General features: G+C 44.5%; 1 protein-coding gene across 1 annotated transcript in view; it reads left to right on the forward strand.

Moving 5' to 3' along the window:
- Positions 1–20,601, forward strand: part of LOC310779482 (roundabout homolog 1-like) — a 129,084-nt gene that overhangs the window by 63,545 nt on the left and 44,938 nt on the right. Inside the window, exon 2 of the mRNA XM_083640014.1 lies at positions 14,687–14,841. Within this exon, the coding sequence (XP_083496140.1) occupies positions 14,687–14,841 (155 nt within the window). The remainder of the gene's footprint in view (positions 1–14,686; positions 14,842–20,601) is intronic.

The following is a 20,601-nucleotide window of genomic DNA, read 5'->3' on the forward strand; positions in this document are numbered from 1 at the left end:
AGCGCAAATACGGGATATCGCCTGTATCAAGATAGTGCCCCTAGACACTTGCGCAATCGTGAAGGCACGCAAACAGGTGTGCAAGCGCAAATAGGGGATATCGCATGTACCAAGAGATAGGGCCCAGTATGTTTATAGAAGTGATGCCTTTGTTACATTCAGAAGATTGCTGTACCAAAATAGTGGTAGCTGTATTGGGGAGCTAATCCATAGACAAAACAGTGGCACGAGTTGGTTTTAGCTTTGGATGTGGCATCAAATGGCCCCTCTACATCTCATGCAGTGATGTACAGTAGTGTGATAAGGCTACAGTGTGCGCTGCATCCCAGCTCTCAGGAGTTAGAATGTTCTCTTACTTGGCCCGGTTGGCCTGTGCCGTGCGGAGAGGATTATTGGTGCTCCACTGCAGTAGGCTCCTCAAGCTTTGACTCAGGCTCCAGAGGACTAACAACAGTCAGACACAATCAAATCCAGGGCACCGAGGCCAGGGGCTGCTGCTTTGAAGTGGGCTGTGAGATTCTCAGCTGCAGAGATCAGATGGAGAGAGAGAGAGAGAGAGAGCGAGAGAGAGAGAGAGAGAGAGAGGAAAAGAGAGCGGGAGGTGCAAAGCTTCAGTTGTACAGGCGAGGTGGGATGGCGTCACTGTTGACATAGATGTACGTAGGCTTAGAGGACGGAGTCTCCAAATACTGTACTGTGCATGCCTTTTGCTACTGTGAAAAACACAGAAAAGAAAAGAATAGAAAAAAATTAATTTCAGATGAAGCATTTGATTTGATTCTGAAATGCTATCCATTTTGTATTTTGGTTATAGCTCAATAATAATATTGAATAGTATATTTTACCTTCATGCAAGAAATAATTTTGACAGAGTAGGATTATTGTTTGTCTGAGGTTTTCCAAAAGGCAACTGGATGAAACCCATCAGGAACAAGGTTCTATATGGACAGATGAGTCCCAAATGGAACTTTCTGGCCGACACGGGCTCCGGTAATTCCATGGTTGAGGCATGCTGAGCAGGGTGAGCTACTGGATGACCTGCCATCATTGAAGGAATTGTGAATTCTGCAGTGTATCACAGAACTGTCGAGGAGACTGTCAAACCATCTCCCTGTGAGGAAGTCTACATTAGAAGGCTGAAGAACAAGAAATATAAAATTATTAAATTGTGGAGTCTAAAGTCTAGACCTGTTCTAAACAGTTTATGCATGAAAATCCTCAACTCAGCTGAAACAATTCTTCATGTAAGACAGGGCCAACATTCCACCATGTACTGGTCAACTGGAAGCGTTTAGTTGCAGTTATTGCTAAAGGTGGTGGAACTGAGTGTTTTTTCACTCTAGTCACTCTGTTTTGCATAGGCACCGGGTGTTGCATAACTTATAAATACGTATCAAAGTGTATCTCATTTGTTCACTTACTCTTAGGGATTATTTTATGCACAAATATATTTTAATTACTATCTGATCTGATAACTTTGTATCATTTGAAATCAAAAAGACGAGAGGGAGTGTTAAAGCAAAAAAACACTTGACAAGTTGGCTCTACATGGGTTGAGTAAGAGAGAAGAAATCAAAACAATAATACCCTGAGTAATAGATTTGTTGTTAGTTTTTAAAGTTGGTAGGCATACAGGAAATATCCTGTTCATTTAGATTCTACTCATATTTGTTTGGTTTTATTGTTATTGTTATTATTTTTAGTGTACTTTTAATTCATTTTGTGTTTTATAACTTAATTAATAGTTGCATTAAACCAGGCACATGTGTATTTGGTTGTACCCCCATGTATAAATAGGCTATAGACTACTAGAGTAGAAACTACCATAGACTAAAAAGACTGACTGACTGACTGACTGAATGAATGAATGAATGAATGAATGAATGACTATTTAAGGACTATCAGAGCACAGTGACTGAGGCTTCCCTCTTCACAGACGCTGCTGGCTTGAGGGATTTGGGGATGCGCAGTGGCATCAGCAGCTTGTGGGGATACGTTTACAGATAAGCAGGATGTCAGAGGTGCATGGAGCTGCAGATGAGAAGAAGAGGGGCAATAAGTGGGAGGAAGTGAAGACTATTGAGAAACAGGACAATCTTAACATATTTGGGTTTTGTAAGCCATGCATGCATCATTTCTTACTGTAATCATTTAATAAGCAGATATGTTTTTTTTCCAGAAGCCATAGAAAAAAATCTGAACACATGTTCCAAATTATTTGTGTGCTTGCTTACTCTGCACAATTTTAGAACATGCAAAAGCTATCCCTCATTCACACACACACACACACACACACACACACACACACACACACACACACACACACACACACACACACACACACACACACACACACACACACACACACACACACACACACACACACCTTCACTTTCCTTAATTTTTACTTTTAACCCTTATCACTTCACTACCCTGTTTTAATTCTTAAATCTCTCTCTCACCCCTATCACTAAAAAGAAGTCTCTAACCCAGGGCTTTGGGGAAACAATTCAACATTTTTCAGTTCTTATAGAGACATTTAGACACAATAGTAAAAACAGATGTGTGACCCAATGTGGCGTAATGTATTGCTATTTGAATTATCAGATAATATCAGTCAGACACGCACGCACGCGCACGCACGCACACACACACACACACACACACACACACACACACACACACACACACTCACACAGTTGTCATGGTTCCACTTTCTTCCTGTCTAGAGTAACCTCAGCCATGTTTTTGCGTCCCACGAGGAATGCCTTTTATCATGTGACATAGGATGGGTGGGGGCTTGTGGGGAAGGGGGGGGGGGGTTCACACAGCTGTTTCCCATCAGCGCTCGGTGAACTGCAGTCAGCCAGTCACAACCCAGCTCAGAGGATCACAGGGGCATGGCAGCAGAGTGGAGCCCCAAACCCAGCTCAGAGGATCACAGGGACATGGCAGCAGAGTGGAGCCCCAAAGAGATGCAGGGGCCACAATGCTTCCAATTAGAGGGTCATCCCAATTTGTTCTCCCATCTCCACGCTGCTCATCAGGCATCTCGGCCGCTCGCCTGCGTTATGTACAACTCCGTAGCCAGGGGTGAATGGGTTGCCGCCATCTGGGAGCAATTATGCCTTTTCCTCATTGTTTCCTGTCTTTTCACCCCAAACTCGGCTCTACCGAGCTCGGCTGCACCTCTCGCTCTGCGTTGGCTGGGCTTCCCGGGCCTGTTCAGGTTCTAAACCCCCCTGTAATTTAAGACTGGAAATGCTTAACAGCAGTCACTCATGCGCAGGCGTCTATACATTAGCACATGTTGTTCAGGCCCACATCAGGAGCAGGAATCTGCTCAGCGATATCGAAACGGAAGATTGCTTTCATTCCTGCCGTCCCCCCACTTCTCGCTCGCTCACTCCTTCCTTGTTATTCCATCGTCTGCGATTGTCACTTCTGTGCTAGCCTATACACTTCCTCGCTTTCCCTAATCTGACTTGCTGGCTCGTTTTTTCCCTTCTCATCTCCTCTTTTCAATTTTCCTCTGGGTCATACTAGTGTGTAAAGCTCTCAGATTATCCTAGTCAATTTTTTGCCTCAATGAACATTTAATTTTAAGTTTTAAATGTTTTGGGAGTGGGGGTGGGGGGGTACGGTGGGTTGAATCCCCTGCCAGTAATCACAACTTCACTCCCCCTTATAATGCTTGGAGCTTGAGGCTGTGCAGTGGAGACAGGGAGGAGCTGCCTGTGGCTACCAGAAAGCACCCACTGCTATTGGCCTTCTTGGTGTGGGCACGAGTTGTCTTTGTTTGCAGTTGGGCCGCTGGCTCCCAGATCTCTCTCTCTCTGTCTGTGCACAGGCCAGATCTCTCTCTCTCTGTCTGTGCACAGGCCAGATCTCTCTCTCTCTCTGTCTGTGCACAGGCCAGATCTCTCTCTCTCTGTCTGTGCACAGGCCAGATCTCTCTCTCTCTGTCTGTGCACAGGCCAGATCTCTCTCTCTCTCTCTGTCTGTGCACAGGCCAGATCTCTCTCTCTCTGTCTGTGCACAGGCCAGATCTCTCTCTCTCTCTGTCTGTGCACAGGCCAGATCTCTCTCTCTCTGTCTGTGCACAGGCCAGATCTCTCTCTCTGTCTGTGCACAGGCCAGATCTCTCTCTCTCTGTCTGTGCACAGGCCAGATCTCTCTCTCTCTGTCTGTGCACAGGCCAGATCTCTCTCTCTCTCTGTCTGTGCACAGGCCAGATCTCTCTCTCTCTGTCTGTGCACAGGCCAGATCTCTCTCTCTCTCTGTCTGTGCACAGGCCAGATCTCTCTCTCTCTCTGTCTGTGCACAGGCCAGATCTCTCTCTCTCTCTGTCTGTGCACAGGCCAGATCTCTCTCTCTCTCTGTCTGTGCACAGGCCAGATCTCTCTCTCTCTCTCTGTCTGTGCACAGGCCAGATCTCTCTCTCTCTCTGTCTGTGCACAGGCCAGATCTCTCTCTCTCTGTCTGTGCACAGGCCAGATCTCTCTCTCTCTGTCTGTGCACAGGCCAGATCTCTCTCTGTCTGTGCACAGGCCAGATCTCTCTCTCTCTGTCTGTGCACAGGCCAGATCTCTCTCTCTCTGTCTGTGCACAGGCCAGATCTCTCTCTCTGTCTGTGCACAGGCCAAATCTCTCTCTCTCTGTCTGTGCACAGGCCAGATCTCTCTCTCTCTCTGTCTGTGCACAGGCCAGATCTCTCTCTCTCTCTGTCTGTGCACAGGCCAGATCTCTCTCTCTCTGTCTGTGCACAGGCCAGATCTCTCTCTCTCTGTCTGTGCACAGGCCAGATCTCTCTCTCTCTGTCTGTGCACAGGCCAGATCTCTCTCTCTCTGTCTGTGCACAGGCCAGATCTCTCTCTCTCTCTGTCTGTGCACAGGCCAGATCTCTCTCTCTCTCTGTCTGTGCACAGGCCAGATCTCTCTCTCTCTCTCTGTCTGTGCACAGGCCAGATCTCTCTCTCTCTGTCTGTGCACAGGCCAGATCTCTCTCTCTCTCTGTCTGTGCACAGGCCAGATCTCTCTCTCTCTCTCTGTCTGTGCACAGGCCAGATCTCTCTCTCTCTGTCTGTGCACAGGCCAGATCTCTCTCTCTCTGTCTGTGCACAGGCCAGATCTCTCTCTCTCTGTCTGTGCACAGGCCAGATCTCTCTCTCTCTCTGTCTGTGCACAGGCCAGATCTCTCTCTCTCTGTCTGTGCACAGGCCAGATCTCTCTCTCTCTGTCTGTGCACAGGCCAGATCTCTCTCTCTCTGTCTGTGCACAGGCCATATCTCTCTCTCTGTCTGTGCACAGGCCAGATCTCTCTCTCTCTGTCTGTGCACAGGCCAGATCTCTCTCTCTCTCTGTCTGTGCACAGGCCAGATCTCTCTCTCTCTGTCTGTGCACAGGCCAGATCTCTCTCTCTGTCTGTGCACAGGCCAGATCTCTCTCTCTCTGTCTGTGCACAGGCCAGATCTCTCTCTCTCTCTGTCTGTGCACAGGCCAGATCTCTCTCTCTCTCTGTCTGTGCACAGGCCAGATCTCTCTCTCTCTCTCTGTCTGTGCACAGGCCAGATCTCTCTCTCTGTCTGTGCACAGGCCAGATCTCTCTCTCTCTCTGTCTGTGCACAGGCCAGATCTCTCTCTCTCTGTCTGTGCACAGGCCAGATCTCTCTCTCTCTCTGTCTGTGCACAGGCCAGATCTCTCTCTCTCTGTCTGTGCACAGGCCAGATCTCTCTCTCTCTGTCTGTGCACAGGCCAGATCTCTCTCCCTCTGTCTGTGCACAGGCCAGATCTCTCTCTCTCTCTGTCTGTGCACAGGCCAGATCTCTCTCTCTCTCTGTCTGTGCACAGGCCAGATCTCTCTCTCTCTGTCTGTGCACAGGCCAGATCTCTCTCTCTCTGTCTGTGCACAGGCCAGATCTCTCTCTCTCTGTCTGTGCACAGGCCAGATCTCTCTCTCTCTCTGTCTGTGCACAGGCCAGATCTCTCTCTCTCTGTCTGTGCACAGGCCAGTGGATGTGGAAAGATGAGAAATTGCTGTGGTGATTTTCCATTTCCTCCCAGTGTAGCTCTCTGGATCTCACCTCTCTGGGCTGCTCTGTAGTCGTCTAGCTTCTCGTCTTCATTACTGTCAGCCCTTAAGACAGGCAGGGGTTGCTTTCTCAGCAGCTAGTCTGAATAGTCCTCATCCACTAAGTTAGATATACTATAATGTACAGTATATAAGGGAATTTGACCCTGACTAGCCCTGAGAACAGGTCCTGTCAGATATATTGCACTGCTCATTAAAAAAATGTAAGGTAAAATATAAGAGAGTATGGGGAATGCATTTATAAAGAATAAACCACATGTTCATAGTTGCTACAGTGCAGCCAGAGTATTGCCTTAATCAGAGTGTGATGTAATTATTAGTGTTCATGTACTGTAAACATACTCATTGACATGCACTTAATATTCTACTAAATACTATGCCATTGTAAGAAAAATTATGCTGTTAATATACATTGTTGGGGGGCATTTGAGAAAACAAAGATCGACTGCATCAATCAATTCTTGTTGGGCTGCTCGTACAGTACACTCCCTCCTGTCATAGATTGCAGTCATATCACCTCCCTGCTATTTCTGTTGCTCCCATCTAACTGAATGCAAGTTATTCAATATTGACACTTGTTGAGGTGTAAAAGGCATTCAGGCTGGATGCAGCAATGTTTGACACTGTGTGCATAACTTTGATAGCTTGCTTTCTGGTGGATTTTAGTTGCTGTGTTTTTGGTGAGTAGACTAATTTTGCTGCCATTCTCTCCTATACTGGGTAATTAGTCAGTGATTGATACTGAGTACTTAAAGCTGGTTAATTTCTGTGTTCAGCTGTAAAGTTGTAAGATAATTTGCCAGGGTGTGGCCTAGCCCCCTCCCAGGTCAGTACTTCTTGGCACAGTCACTCTAGAGCGACAGCTCTAGTGACAGCCTCTGGGCACGAAGACTCCCGCAGATAGACTAGGGACTCTGGGCACAAAGACTAGGGAGTCTATCTGCGGGAGTCCATCGAGGGTAGGCCAGAGAATAGGGTTTTGTGTTACTTCTCTTTTACTAAGTACCTACTCTTCTACCTATGTGTCTTTCCCCCATCCCCGTTGTAACATCAGCCCATAGATGCCGTAGATACGGCAGCTTCAGATGTAATAACCCATGTAATTTTTCCTACCCAAAGCGCACAAGTAGATAGATACTTTATGGTAGATAGATACTTTATTGATCCTTTGCAGGAAATTCATGTGTCACGTAATGCAGCTACATTCAACATGTCAGGACAAAAACAGGAAAAACATGAGGACGTAGCAAGGCACACAAAAAGTACTATCAAGTACTAAGAAAAAGAAAAAGGTGCAGCAATAATAATGTTAATAATACTAAAGTGCAAAATGTTTTGCATAAAGTGACACAGTATCTAGATAAAGAACAGGCACCGCTGGCCAACAAGATAAAAATATAATATAAGCAGCAACACCCACACACAAGCGCACACACACACACACACACACACACACACACACACACACACACACACACACACACACACACACACACACACGCACACACACACACACACACACACACACACACACACACACACCCACAGTAAAAACATACCCCGGTACATTGCACAGATATCTAAAGTGCAGGGAAGTGCATATATGCACAGCATATAAAGACATTATTTGATGTGTTGATTAAACAACCTAATGGCAGCTAACAGGAAGGACTTCCTCTAACGTTCAGTCCTGCACTTGGGTGGGATCAGCCTACGACTGAAGGTGCTCAGCCGAACCACCTCCAGGGCATGGAGGGGGTGAGCTGGATTGCTCATGATGGAGTGGAGTTTAGAGAGCATTCTCTGCTCTGCCACCTGCTGGATTTGCTCCAGCTCAGTCCCAGAGGTGGAGCTCGCCTTCCGGATGAGTTTATTGACTCTGTTCTTGTCAGCTGAGCGAGCACCCTTTACTATTACTGCAGGACTCTGGAACTGTCAGTTAGCTGTTAAGAAAACTGAGACCATCTCAGCTCATGCTCTATCTCAATCCCTCCACTTTCTAGCCCTCACAGAGACCTGGATCATACCTGAAAATACTGCTACTCCAGCCGCACTCTCTGTGGCTTACTCTTTCTCCCAAACCCCCAGAGCCTCTGGGGGTGTGGGGGGGGGGGGGGGGGGGGGGCACTGGTCTCCTCATTTCACCAAAATGGACCTACATGATCACTCCTCTCTCTCATCTCTCTATATCCTCTTTTGAGTCCCATGCAGTTGCTGTTTCCCTACCTGTCAAGCTCAACATTGTGGTGATCTACCGCCCGCCTGGTCCGCTTGGTAACTTCCTTGATGAGATGGATACCCTCCTCTCCGTCTATCCTGAGGATGGCACTCCACTCATTCTTCTGGGTGACTTCAACATCCAGGCGTTAACCCTGCAATCCTCCCTCTTCCTTAACTCCTTCTCATCCTTTGATCTCTCCCTCTCTCGATCTCCACCCACTCATAAGGCAGGGAACCTGCTTGACCTGGTCTTCACCCGATCCTGCTGCACTTCCAACCTCACGGTCACTCCTCTCCCTGTATCTGATCATCACTTTACCATCTCCCTCCCCAACCCCCTCCCAGCACCCACTCATACTATCACCACCCAACGCAACCTAAAAACTCTCTCACCGACAGCCCTCTCCTCGGCTGTCCTGTCCCTGCTCCCTTCAGCTGAGCAGTTCTCTCTCCTATCCACTCAGGAGGCTTCCACTACTCTTTTATCCTCTCTCCCCTCTGCTCTTGACTCTCTCTGCCCTCTCACCTCGAAACCTCCTCGATCCTCTCCCCCCGCTCCTTGGTTGTCTGAATCTCTGCAAACTCATCGAACAGAGCTTCGGGCAGCTTAGAGGAAATGGAGAAGAACACAGAACCCCAGGGATCTCTCTGCTTACCACCTTATCCTCTCTAACTTTACATCTGCTGTCTCAACAGCAAATACCTCCTTCTTCATTTCTGAAATCCAGTCCTCTACCTACAACCCCAGCAAACTATTTCCACATTCTCCTCTCTCCTCAACCCTCCCTCACCTCCCCCACCATCCTCCCTCTCTGCTGATGATTTTGTAACCTTCTTTGCTAAGAAGGTAGATGACATCAGCTCTTCCTTCCCCCCTCCAGTCAATAGCTGCAATACTTCCGACTCCAACTCTCTGACCCCTGCTACAAGGCTTACCTCCTTCTCTCCCCTCTCCCCCGAAGAGGTCCTTAAGCTTGTCAGGTCTAACCGTGCCACCTCCTGCCCCCTTGATCCTATCCCTTCCTCTCTTCTCCAATCCATCTCCACTGATATATCTCCCTTCCTCACTACCCTTGACCACTCAATTTTATTGGACAGACTGGAAAACTGGGTTGGGCTATCAGGTACGGTCCTCCAGTGGTTCAGGTCCTATCTTCAAGACAGGAAGTACTTCATCTCCATTGGCAATTACACATCTGACCTAACTAGGATGACTTGTGGGGTGCCTCAAGGATCCATTATGGGGCCCGTTCTCTTCAACCTTGATATGCTCCCTCTAGGCCTAATTATGCAAAAAAACAAAGTAGCCTATCATAACTACGCAGACGACACTCATTTGTATATAACTCTTTCCTCAGCTGACTATGCTTCCATAGAATCATTGTGCCAGTGCATTGATCAAATAAATAACTGGATGTGCCAGAATTTCCTACAGCTAAACAAAGACAAAACAGAGGTGATCGTCTTTGGTCCCAAAGAACAAAGGCTTAAAATCACTGCACGCCTTGAGTCTCGATCCCTGAAGCCTATGGATCAAGTCAAAAATCTTGGCGTTATTATTGATTCCGATCTCAACTTTAACTCCCACATTAAGTCAATCAGAAAATCAGCTTTTTATCATCTTAAAAATATAGCAAGAATTAGGGGCTACATGTCCAGACAGGATCTAGAAAAACTAATTCACGCCTTCATCTATAGTAGGTTAGACTACTGCAATAGCCTTTTCTCTGGTCTCTCCAAAAAAGAACTTAGGCAACTTCAGCTCATTCAGAATGCTGCTGCTAGAGTTCTAATGAAGACTAAGAAAGCTGATCATATCACTCCAGTTCTTAAAGGAACACTCCGCCCATTTTCAACCAGCTTTTTATCATTAGAACATCAGTAGTATATCAGAAAACTGTAAACTGTTTTGAAGTCTGTCATTTAATTTGACAGTTATTGAGTGTTAAAGTAAGTTAAACTCAAATTAATAACTCATTAACTCAAATCAACTCTCAATAACTGTCAAACTAGATGAATGATGAATAGTTTGACAGTTATTGAGAGTTGATTTGAGTTAATGAGTTATTAATTTGAGTTAGTGTGGACCAGTGATGTCACTGGTCCACACTTTAACACTCAATAACTGTCAAATTATATGACAGACTTCAAAACCATTTACAGTTTTCTGATATACTACTGATGTTCTAATGATACAAAGCTGGTTGAAAATGGGCGGAGTGTTCCTTTAAGTCCTTACACTGGTTGCCAGTGTGTCATAGAATAGATTTTAAAATACTGTTATTAGTCTATAAATCACTTAATGGCCTAGGCCCAAAATACATAGCTGAATTGCTCCCACGCTACAAACCGTCTAGAACTCTTAGGTCAGCAGGGTCCAGCTTATTAACGGTCCCTAGGATCATATCAAATCATGGGAAGGCCGCATTTACCCACTATGCTTCTGCTAGCTGGAACAAATTGCCTGAAGACCTCAGATCTGCCCCAACCTTACTTACTTTTAAAAATAGACGAAATACTTTTATGTTTACCGTCGCTTTTAACTACTGACAGCTGTTTCTCAATCACTATTATACAGTTGGTTTTAAAACATAGATGATTGCAATTACTGCTAAAAGCTGCAGGTCTGGGGGATGGTTCCGTAATACGGATATACTCACAAGAGGGTGAGGTGATGCGTCAGGAGGGACGCACGCGTAAGGGGAGCTTAAAAGAGGACACTGTACCCAGACCTGAGTTTTATGTGTGTGTAGTCATGTTTCTTATATAGTATGTCGGGGGACTAAATATAGATAAATTGATTTATTCTATTATGCAAACCCAATGAGTCCTCTATAAGTTTTTAGCTCTTTTTGCAACTGCTGCGCCTGTTGCTTAATGCACTTTTTATACTCTTTTTTAAAGTTTTGTTGTGATGCTTTTAAATGTCCATTTTATTCTCTTCTTGTATTCTTTTATTTTCCTGTCAACCATTTTATGTGAAGCACTTTGAATTGCCTCTGTGTATGAAATGTGCTATACAAATACATAAACTTGACTTGACTTGACTTGGCTTGACTTATCAACTCCTCTCTATCCTCTGGTCTTGTGCCAGCTCCTCTAAAGACTGCTAGAGTCAAGCCACTGCTTAAGAAACCCTCCCTTGACCCTACTGCCATCCAGAACTACCGTCCTGTCTCTCTTCTCTCATTCATTTACAAACCCCTTGAACGGGCTGCTTCCGAACAACTTTCTCTCTATCTCTCCCAGAATGACCTACTGGATCCTCTACAATCTGGCTTCAACGCTTCTCACTCTACTGAGACAGCTCTCCTTTCAGTCACTGAGGCCCTACACACTGCTAAGGCCTCATCCCTCTCCTCTCTCCTTGTCCTCCTTCTGCAGCTTTTGATACAGTGAATCACCAGATTCTTCTCTCTACTCTCTCTGATCTAGGCATCTCAGGATCTGCACTCTCCTGGTTTGCCTCCTGTCTCTCTAACCGCTCATACCAGGTTATATGGCGAGGATCCCTATCCAGATCCTGTACTCTTAGCACAGGTGTGCCCCAGGGCTCAGTCCTGGGCCCCTTGCTATTCCTTCTCTATATCAGATCTCTTGGACATGTGATCTCATCTCATGGCTTCTCTTATCACTGCTATGCTGACGACACTCAGCTCTACCTCTCTTTCCCCCACTCAGACACCCAAATCGAGGCACGTATCGCTGCATGCCTCAAAGACATTGGTGCTTGGATGTCTGCCCACCATCTCAAGCTGAATCTTGGTAAGACAGAGCTACTCTTCCTCCCCGGGAAAGACTGTCCCCTCACCGACCTTTGCATCTCCATTGACAACACTAATGTGTTTCCCTCTCAAACAGCTAAGAACCTTGGAGTGATCCTTGAGAATCAGCTGTCCAACTCAGCCTACATCGCAGCAACTGCCCGCTCCTGTAGGTTCTCCCTGTACAACATCCACAAAATCCGTCCGTTTCTCACAAGGGAAGCAACACAACTCCTGGTCCAGGCACTTGTCATCTCTCGCCTGGACTACTGCAATGTTCTTCTGGCTGGGCTACCTGCTGCAGCCATCCGACCGCTTCAGCTCATTCAGAACGCTGCAGCCCTTTTGGTGTTCAACCAACCAAAATTCTCTCATGTCACTCCCCTCTTCTGTGACCTTCACTGGCTTCCCATCTCGGCTCGCATCAAATTCAAGACACTGGTACTGGCCTACAGGGCAGTCCACATGTCAGTCCCTTCGTATCTGCAATCTATAGACCCCTTATACAGCTTGTCAACATTGAGCTGCGCGCGCAACGTGTAGGCAGAAAGTCCTCATCCCAGCATAGACAGACAGCGAAAACTCTGTCAAAGCCCCGCTGTCAGGACTGCTCTATGCCCATCTGCAACACACAGTTATATTTTAGTTTTAAAATGCAGTTCTCGGCTTACTACCACAGCTTATCGCCTGGTGATAAGCAATGTTATGCATCGAAATTAACGTTGTTTAATGGGACATGTCTTACAGACCCATATGCACTGGCGCTGTCAATTGGCCAAGCCTAGTGGCCGGCAATACATATCGTGCATTCCTTTATAACTGGGGATAGCGTAGATAATTATTCTGTAACTTGCAAAGATATATTGTTATGTTGATAATGCACACAACTCATTGACATTATGTAACGTTACTTGGTCGTTAACTAACCGAGCGATGTGGCTGAGCAGCCTACAGCTACAGGCAGCTTACCTGATTATGAAGAGCACTACAAAGTCGGGCATTTTTAATGATGTCCTCGTTCCAATCAGTTCAACTTAATAATGACATTATTTAACGTTACTTGGTCGTTAACTAACCTAGCGATGTGGCTGAGCAGCCTACAGTTTCAGTTCAGGCAGCTTACCTGATTATGAAGAGCACTGCAAAGTCGGGCATTTTTAACGATTTTCTCTTTCGGCTTGCAACCAAAGACACCTACGGTTAGCATTAAAAGCAGTATGAGTTGACGGGATTCGGTAAAACTTTACTCCTTGCTTTGTTGATAGTGTAACAGACTGTTCAGTGTTGTGTTGTGTTCTATTGCGTGTGTGCGAGGCTAACCGTAGGTGTCTTTGGTTGCAAGCCGAAAGAGGAAATCGTTAAAAATGCCCGACTTTGCAGTAGGCTGCTCAGCCACATCGCTCGGTTAGTTAACGACCAAGTAACGTTACATAATGTCATTGAGTTGTGTGCATTATCAACATAACAATATATCTTTGCAAGTTACAGAATAATTATCTACGCTATCCCCAGTTATAAAGGAATGCACGATATGTATTGCCGGCCACTAGGCTTGGCCAATTGACAGCGCCAGTGCGTATGGGTCTGTAAGACATGTCCCATTAAACAACGTTAATTTCGATGCATAACATTGCTTATCACCAGGCGATAAGCTGTGGTAGTAAGCCGAGAACTGCATTTTAAAACTAAAATATAACTGTGTGTTGCAGATGGGCATAGAGCAGTCCTGACAGCGGGGCTTTGACAGAGTTTTAGCTGTCTGTCTATGCTGGGATGAGGACTTTCTGCCTACACGTTGCGCGCGCAGCTGGCTTTGTTGTCATTGTGACGTAGGCGTATAATTGGTCTATGGTCAAGTTCCAAACTTCGCATCGCTCTCTCCGCTCCTCCACCCGTCCAGATCGCCTCGCTCCTCCACCGCTACGTGGGCTCAAAAGTCACCCGTCCCGATCGCGACTCTTCTCGTCCCTGGCCCCTCAATGGTGAAGAGCTCCCCCGTTCGGTCAGAACGCCCGAATCACTGCCAATCTTTCGGCGGAGACTAAAAACTCACCTTTTCAGGCTACACCTGGGCCCTTCTTGAACTAACATCATAAAAAAAAAAAAAAAAAACCTCAAACCTACTAATGCTACAGTACATGTTACTTATTCCTTCTCAAACTACTTCCTACATGGTGCTAGTCTATCAAAATATCTTAGCTGTCATTGATTGTGTTGCATAGTTGTTTTCTGTACTGTTGACAAATTGTGATATTGTAAGTCGCTTTGGACAAAAGCGTCTGCTAAATGACGTAATGTAATGTAATGTAACAACTCAACACAATTCAGGCATTTTTGGGCAGGAGTTGGTCAAGTACAACTCATGAAAAATGTGATGTACAGACTTACTTGAGTTAATATGGTCATGTCCATTTACCATTTATTAAGCAGAAAATATGATTATTTATATGTATTAGTTATGGTATGAATACTCTTATTATAATGTTTATTAGTGTGAAACATTCTTATTAATACCATCTACATTTTAATTGGAATATTCTCATTGTCAAATGATTTACCATCATTAAATGCCAGTCCGCTGACTGCTCTGCTCTTCTCTCTGCTTCCCAGTTTTGCGTGACGACTTCAGGCAGAACCCAGTGGATGTGATGGTGGTGGTGGGCGAGCCTGCAGTGCTGGAGTGCCAGCCGCCCCGTGGCCATCCTGAGCCCACCATCTCCTGGAGGAAAGATGGGAGCAGCTTAGACAGTGGTGAACGCATCACAGTAAGATCATCACTTTGACCTTAGATACTACACATCACTCTGACCTCTGACCTTAGACACTGGTGAACGCATCACAGTAAGATCATCACTTTGACCTTAGATACGACCACACATCACTCTGACCTGGAGACCATATAGGCCATATCAAATTGTGTTGAAATTGTGCAGTAATTTATGCAAAGGATCCATGATATCCCATTAATAATTAATATGTTATTACATGCAATTATTTTCTCTTTCATTCATACACACTAGGCAAGGCAAACCAAGACAAGTTTATTTGTATAGCACATGTCATACACAGAGACAATTGAAAGTGCTTTACATAAAATAGATAAGAATACATAAAATATATCAAGTAAAAGAGCAAATTGTGGTGAAGCATAGCGGTGTTACTTCTTGGTATTTCCAGTTGCAGTTTTATGAATGTGCTGTGACTTTAGTTTTTACTTCAGTATCAAGTCAATCATAATGTCATTAGGGATGGGTACAGTTCACATTTGAACCGATACCGGTACGATACCGGTACCTGGAATTCGGTACGGTACCCAAAACGGTACCATTCTCGGTACTTTACACACTCTAATAACAAAAAAAATTACAGTTGTAAAAAAAAAAAAGTCCAAACTTCTCAATTTCAACATTGTTCTTTATTTAGCACATTATTTATTTAGCACCAGACAAAATAAAACTCCTCCCTACCTCCCTACCTCTCCCCTCCCAAACCAAGAGTTGTAGCAGCAAGGTTAGTTTAGTGGGGTTGGGGAAATGGGGGGAATAGTACTTAGGGGCAACTGATATCCAACACAGCTTCCAGCAGGGCCTGGTCTTCATCTTCAAAGAGCTCCCCAAGTGCTGAAAGTTTCTTCTGCTTATTGAGTGGTATCTGAAAATAAAAAAAGGCATCGTGATTCATCAAGCATTATTTGTGAAATCAATAGAAAGAAGTGTCAGTGCTATGCACATCTTAATAGAAATGACAATTTATTGTTAGTAACATAGCTTACACTATGAATAACACACCCATTATCACTCGTCATTATGCAAAATAATAATTTACCTGAACCATATCCACCGCTGAGAAGAGGGTGAATCGTGTCTCCTCCTGTGCGGCTGTCACTGGCACATGGTTACCTAGCAATGAAAGCAAGAGTGCAACGTTAAATAACACGTCTCACGGTCGGTGATACGAGCTGATGATAATTATTATAGAACGTTAACAACGCTAAGCTATAAAGCTAACTCAGCCAAGACAGTGAAAAGCCCCGTTATCTAACAACCACAATGGCAGTGAAACAACTTATCCAGCTAACGCTAGCAAATTAAATAACGTTACCTGATGTTGTAGAAGTCGATGCCTCTCTCAAGTTCCGTCATCATCCTCCTGCAAGACTTCAGCTAACGTTACAGCTGATGAGCTGATGAGGTGCTGCTAACGTTAGCTGCGATGCGGTGTCTGCTTCATTCACTCAGGGTATCTAACACGTTTCAGTCTTCAGCATTTAGCTAAATATATCTTGTGTTTGACCATGCTTCCTCAAGTTTGAGGTGTTTCCCTAGTCAGCTTTGCAATTCACATCACAAATGTTGCAACCAGTGTTGTCTGAGTCTATCTTGGTAAAGTGTAGCCACATTTTTGGACCGCTTTCGGCTGGTCCTGTTTTGCTTTCAGGACCATCAGGTAGAGTGACGTACTGACGTAACACGCTCTCGCGTGTTGCCTTAAGGTTCCATCCGAATTTCTATTTTACCCACTCTCTTTCTATTACTCAGATGCGTTCAAGTAGCGAAATTTGGTACCGTTCGTTTTTATGTGAACTGGTACGGGGCAGTACCGACGTATTTCGGTCGGTGCCTGTAAAAGTACCGAGTTCGGTACCCATCCCTAAATGTCATACATTTTATTCAAAACATATATAATAACAAAATGTATTACAACAAATCCTTAATCTGTAATCTAATTTGAATTGCAGTCATCAAGACAAGCTTTTTGGAGCAAAATCACCATTGCATTGTCCTACTGAAGGGAAGATACTGAAATGACAAAAGTCTAAAGATTCGAGAAAAGAGGGTTGCAGGAGGAGGAAGGCAGATTTTCAAAATGTTGGTGCAAATAATAAAGACAGATGTAAAATAGAGAGTAAAGGTCAAGGAGAATAATATTTATATTCCTTTGAATTCTCACAAGGCTGTGGCGAACGCGAAAACAATGTGTTCTTCAAAGCCATAGAAAATGGAATGGTTGTGATCCAATGCACATAGTCTGCGAAGAGAATATGCACTGATAATTGGAAATAGATGTGATTTTCCATTGATACCCATAAGGTCCTTGGTAGGTGTGGTAAAATTACTATTCGAGCATAATATAGAAGAATAAACTAGAAGTCAAAAAGTATAAAAAAGATGTATTTACAAAAAGCAAAGTCAAACAGAGCTCTGTGGTTCAACCCCCTCTCCTCTCCTGGCTTAGTGGACTGACCCGGAACTCCCGCACTCACATCCTTTTATAACCTTTCACATGAAGGCCTATGATAGGAGAGCAGCTTACTGCAGATAGTGCCCCCTAAGTCTTGAGGGAGGTATTACAACAACTTTTACGTTCTCTCCACATAGGACATTCTTTTTGTCTTTGTGTGCGTGTGCGTGTGCGTGTGCGTGTGCGTGTGTGTGTGTGTGTGTGTGTGTGTGCGTGCGTGTGCGTGCGTGCGTGCATGCATGCGTGCATGTGTGTGTGGGCGTGCGGACGTGCATGTGCACACGTGTGTGTTTCGCAGTCAGAGAAATGAAGTTAACTTTGTATATTGTTGTATGTTGACAATGATGTTTATTTTTCATTTGTTTATTTGCATAGGGACAGATACACATAAGCTGTTTTCACACATACAGACAGGGAAATTACCTGTAAATGAAGACTGGCTATTTCCCGGAAATTCCCTTCACACCTGAGGGATCATATGTGTAAAAACAGCAGCGAAAGTACCTGTATTTGAGGGGGGTCGGGGGGGTCGGGGCACTGCAGAGCGGGTGGGGAGTGACGTGTGCACTTGGATGGGGAATCGTCCTTATTATATCCCTATCATATCAATCGTGGTCATGTGTGTGTGTGTGTGTGTGTGTGCGCGCGTCAGGCGCATAGCCACGGGTGTGCTAGGGTGTGCCAATGCCACCCAGACAGGCCGCTGGCACACCCAAAAAAAATGGGGTAAAAAAGGTTTTTTGTTTTGTCTGCAAAACACATCAACGCTGTCATGCACTGTGTCCAACTTATCCTATGTGCGAATAGAAATCACGCTCCGCTGACCTATGTGCCCCGGAGCATCATGGGAATAGTTAAGCTGTCGTCCACGTAAAGTAAACAAATGCACGCACAGCTGTAGCAGCAGCAGCAGCGCAAATCAAGAAGACATGAAACAAAGCTCGCTTTTAAGCTTTTTCGGCAAAGGCAAGAAACGTCGCTTTGACGACGAGGAAGAAGATGACTCGTTGTCACCCTCCCCCTCAACAAGTGCGGATTGTAGTGCACCCTTCCCGCACCTGTATTGGTGGTGTACAGTGGAGAAGAGACAGATGATTATGAAGAAGATGATGCAGCCGAAACAATGACGTTAACAGCGGGGAACGCAGCCAACAACACACTGGAGGTTTGTGCAGAGCCAGAGGACACTGAGAACGCTACAGATCTCTCTGCAGTAGACGAACCTTCATGCCAACCAAATTTGCGTTCTTTCCCGACTAGAACACTCATTGGAAAAAGTAGGTGAGACTTTTTTGAGATACTAAACAAAGTGGTTTTACATGTTGGCAAAAAATACAAATTAATTGACTGCTTCTACCTGCTAATAATGAGTGTGAAAAGGAGCAAACAACACACAAATATTCCTCTAAATCTGGTTTGAAAAGACCCAAAAAAAAAATGGTCCGCCCCCTGGCATACCGCCCCCTGGCATACCCTGGCTTTCTGTGGCACACCCAATGAGCCAAGTCTGGCTACGCTACTGGCGCGCGTGCGTGCACACACACACACACACACACGGAGCAGGATCATGCAGTTCTGCGTGAACGATTAGATTAATGATCGATACTCACATTTCTCAAACAAATTATTATATCAACCATGTCTGTTATAGTGTAAAAAAAATATTCAGAAAAAGCGTAGACAATTTTCAGGACGATCAGCTGTTACTGGGAAACTAATCTACCAAAAGTGCATCACTCATGGAGCACAACCTCCTTCAGCAGCGCATGAGGTATGCCTGCTGGCAGGGAAAACATATAGGCCTACCGCACGCGAGTCTAATTTATTATTTGAGTTAATAATAATGTAGGCTATGAAGAAATCTACTTTACTTTTCATTTAAAAATATATATAAACTTTGTCAATATCTATGGTTGTGTAGTTCTAAACTGTTTGGGAGCATATATTCAGAGAGTGAGAAAACATAAGGATGACTAACAATATCAAGATAATGTCGCTGAATGTGAATGGTCTAAGCACTCCAGTGAAAAGAGAAAGGGTTATGACTAAGTTAAAAAAGGAGAAGGCACAAATTATATTCCTTCAGGAGACCCATTTATCCCAATTAGAACATGGAAAGTTAAAAAGATACGGATACAGGAATTCATATTTCAGCTCATACAAAGGGGGACGCAGAAGAGGGGTTGCAACATTAATATCTAATACAACACAATTTGTTTATGAAAAGGAATTCAAAGACAAAGACGGCAGATTTATTATAGTAAAAGGAAGATTAGAAAATGAACCAATAACACTGGTAAATGTATATGCGCCCCCAGAGAGTGATAGATGTTTCTTTAAATCTCTCTTTGATGTCATAGCTGCAGAAACGGAGGGAACCTTGGTTTGTGGCAGGGATTTCAATGTCGTTATGAATCACATAAATGACACAACGAGTCGCAAAAAAACAAAAATGCAACTAACAAAGTTTGTAAATATGTCATTGGAAGAGATGGGGATGATGGATATATGGAGAACACTTCATCCTTTGGAAAGAGATTTTACACATTACTCAGCTGCTCATAAAGTCCATTCAAGGATAGATTATTTTTTTATTAATAAAGGTGATAGACACAGAGTGGAGGAATGTAGAATTGGAGGAGCAGATGTGTCTGACCATAACCCACTCTATTTGAAATTAAGCCTAAACAACAGGAAACGACATACAGTATGGAGACTCAACATGGGAATATTAAATAATGAAACAAGAAAGGAGATGATAAAGGCAGAAATAAAAAGATACATAGAAGAAAATAACAATGGAGCAGTGGACCCAACGATAATGTGGGATGCCATGAAGGCGGTCATCAGGGGGAAATTATTGGCTGTAACTGCTAGTCTAAAAAAGGCTAAAGCAGCGGCATATGAAAACGATACTGGAAAATTAAGGGAATTGGAAAGGGAATATCAGGATACAAAAGATGAAGAGGTATATCAACAAATTAAGACCTTGAAAACCAAGATAAATGACATACTGATAGAGGAAATTGAAAGAAGAAACATGTTTATGAAACAGAAGTATTATGAAGTGGGACCAAGAGCTACTAAATTATTAGCCAAACGCATCCGTAAGCAACAAGCAATTAATAATATATGTAAAATAAGGGAACCCCACACAAACGAGTTGAAATATGCACCAGAGGATATAGAGAAAATCTTCCAGAGATACTACAAAGACCTGTATACACAACCCCCATCTGCAGATGAAGAAGAAATGAAAGCATTTTTGAACTCATTGGATCTAC

The sequence above is a fragment of the Poromitra crassiceps genome (assembly GCF_964638095.1).
Source record: "Poromitra crassiceps genome assembly, chromosome: 1".
NCBI lineage: Eukaryota > Metazoa > Chordata > Actinopteri > Beryciformes > Melamphaidae > Poromitra > Poromitra crassiceps.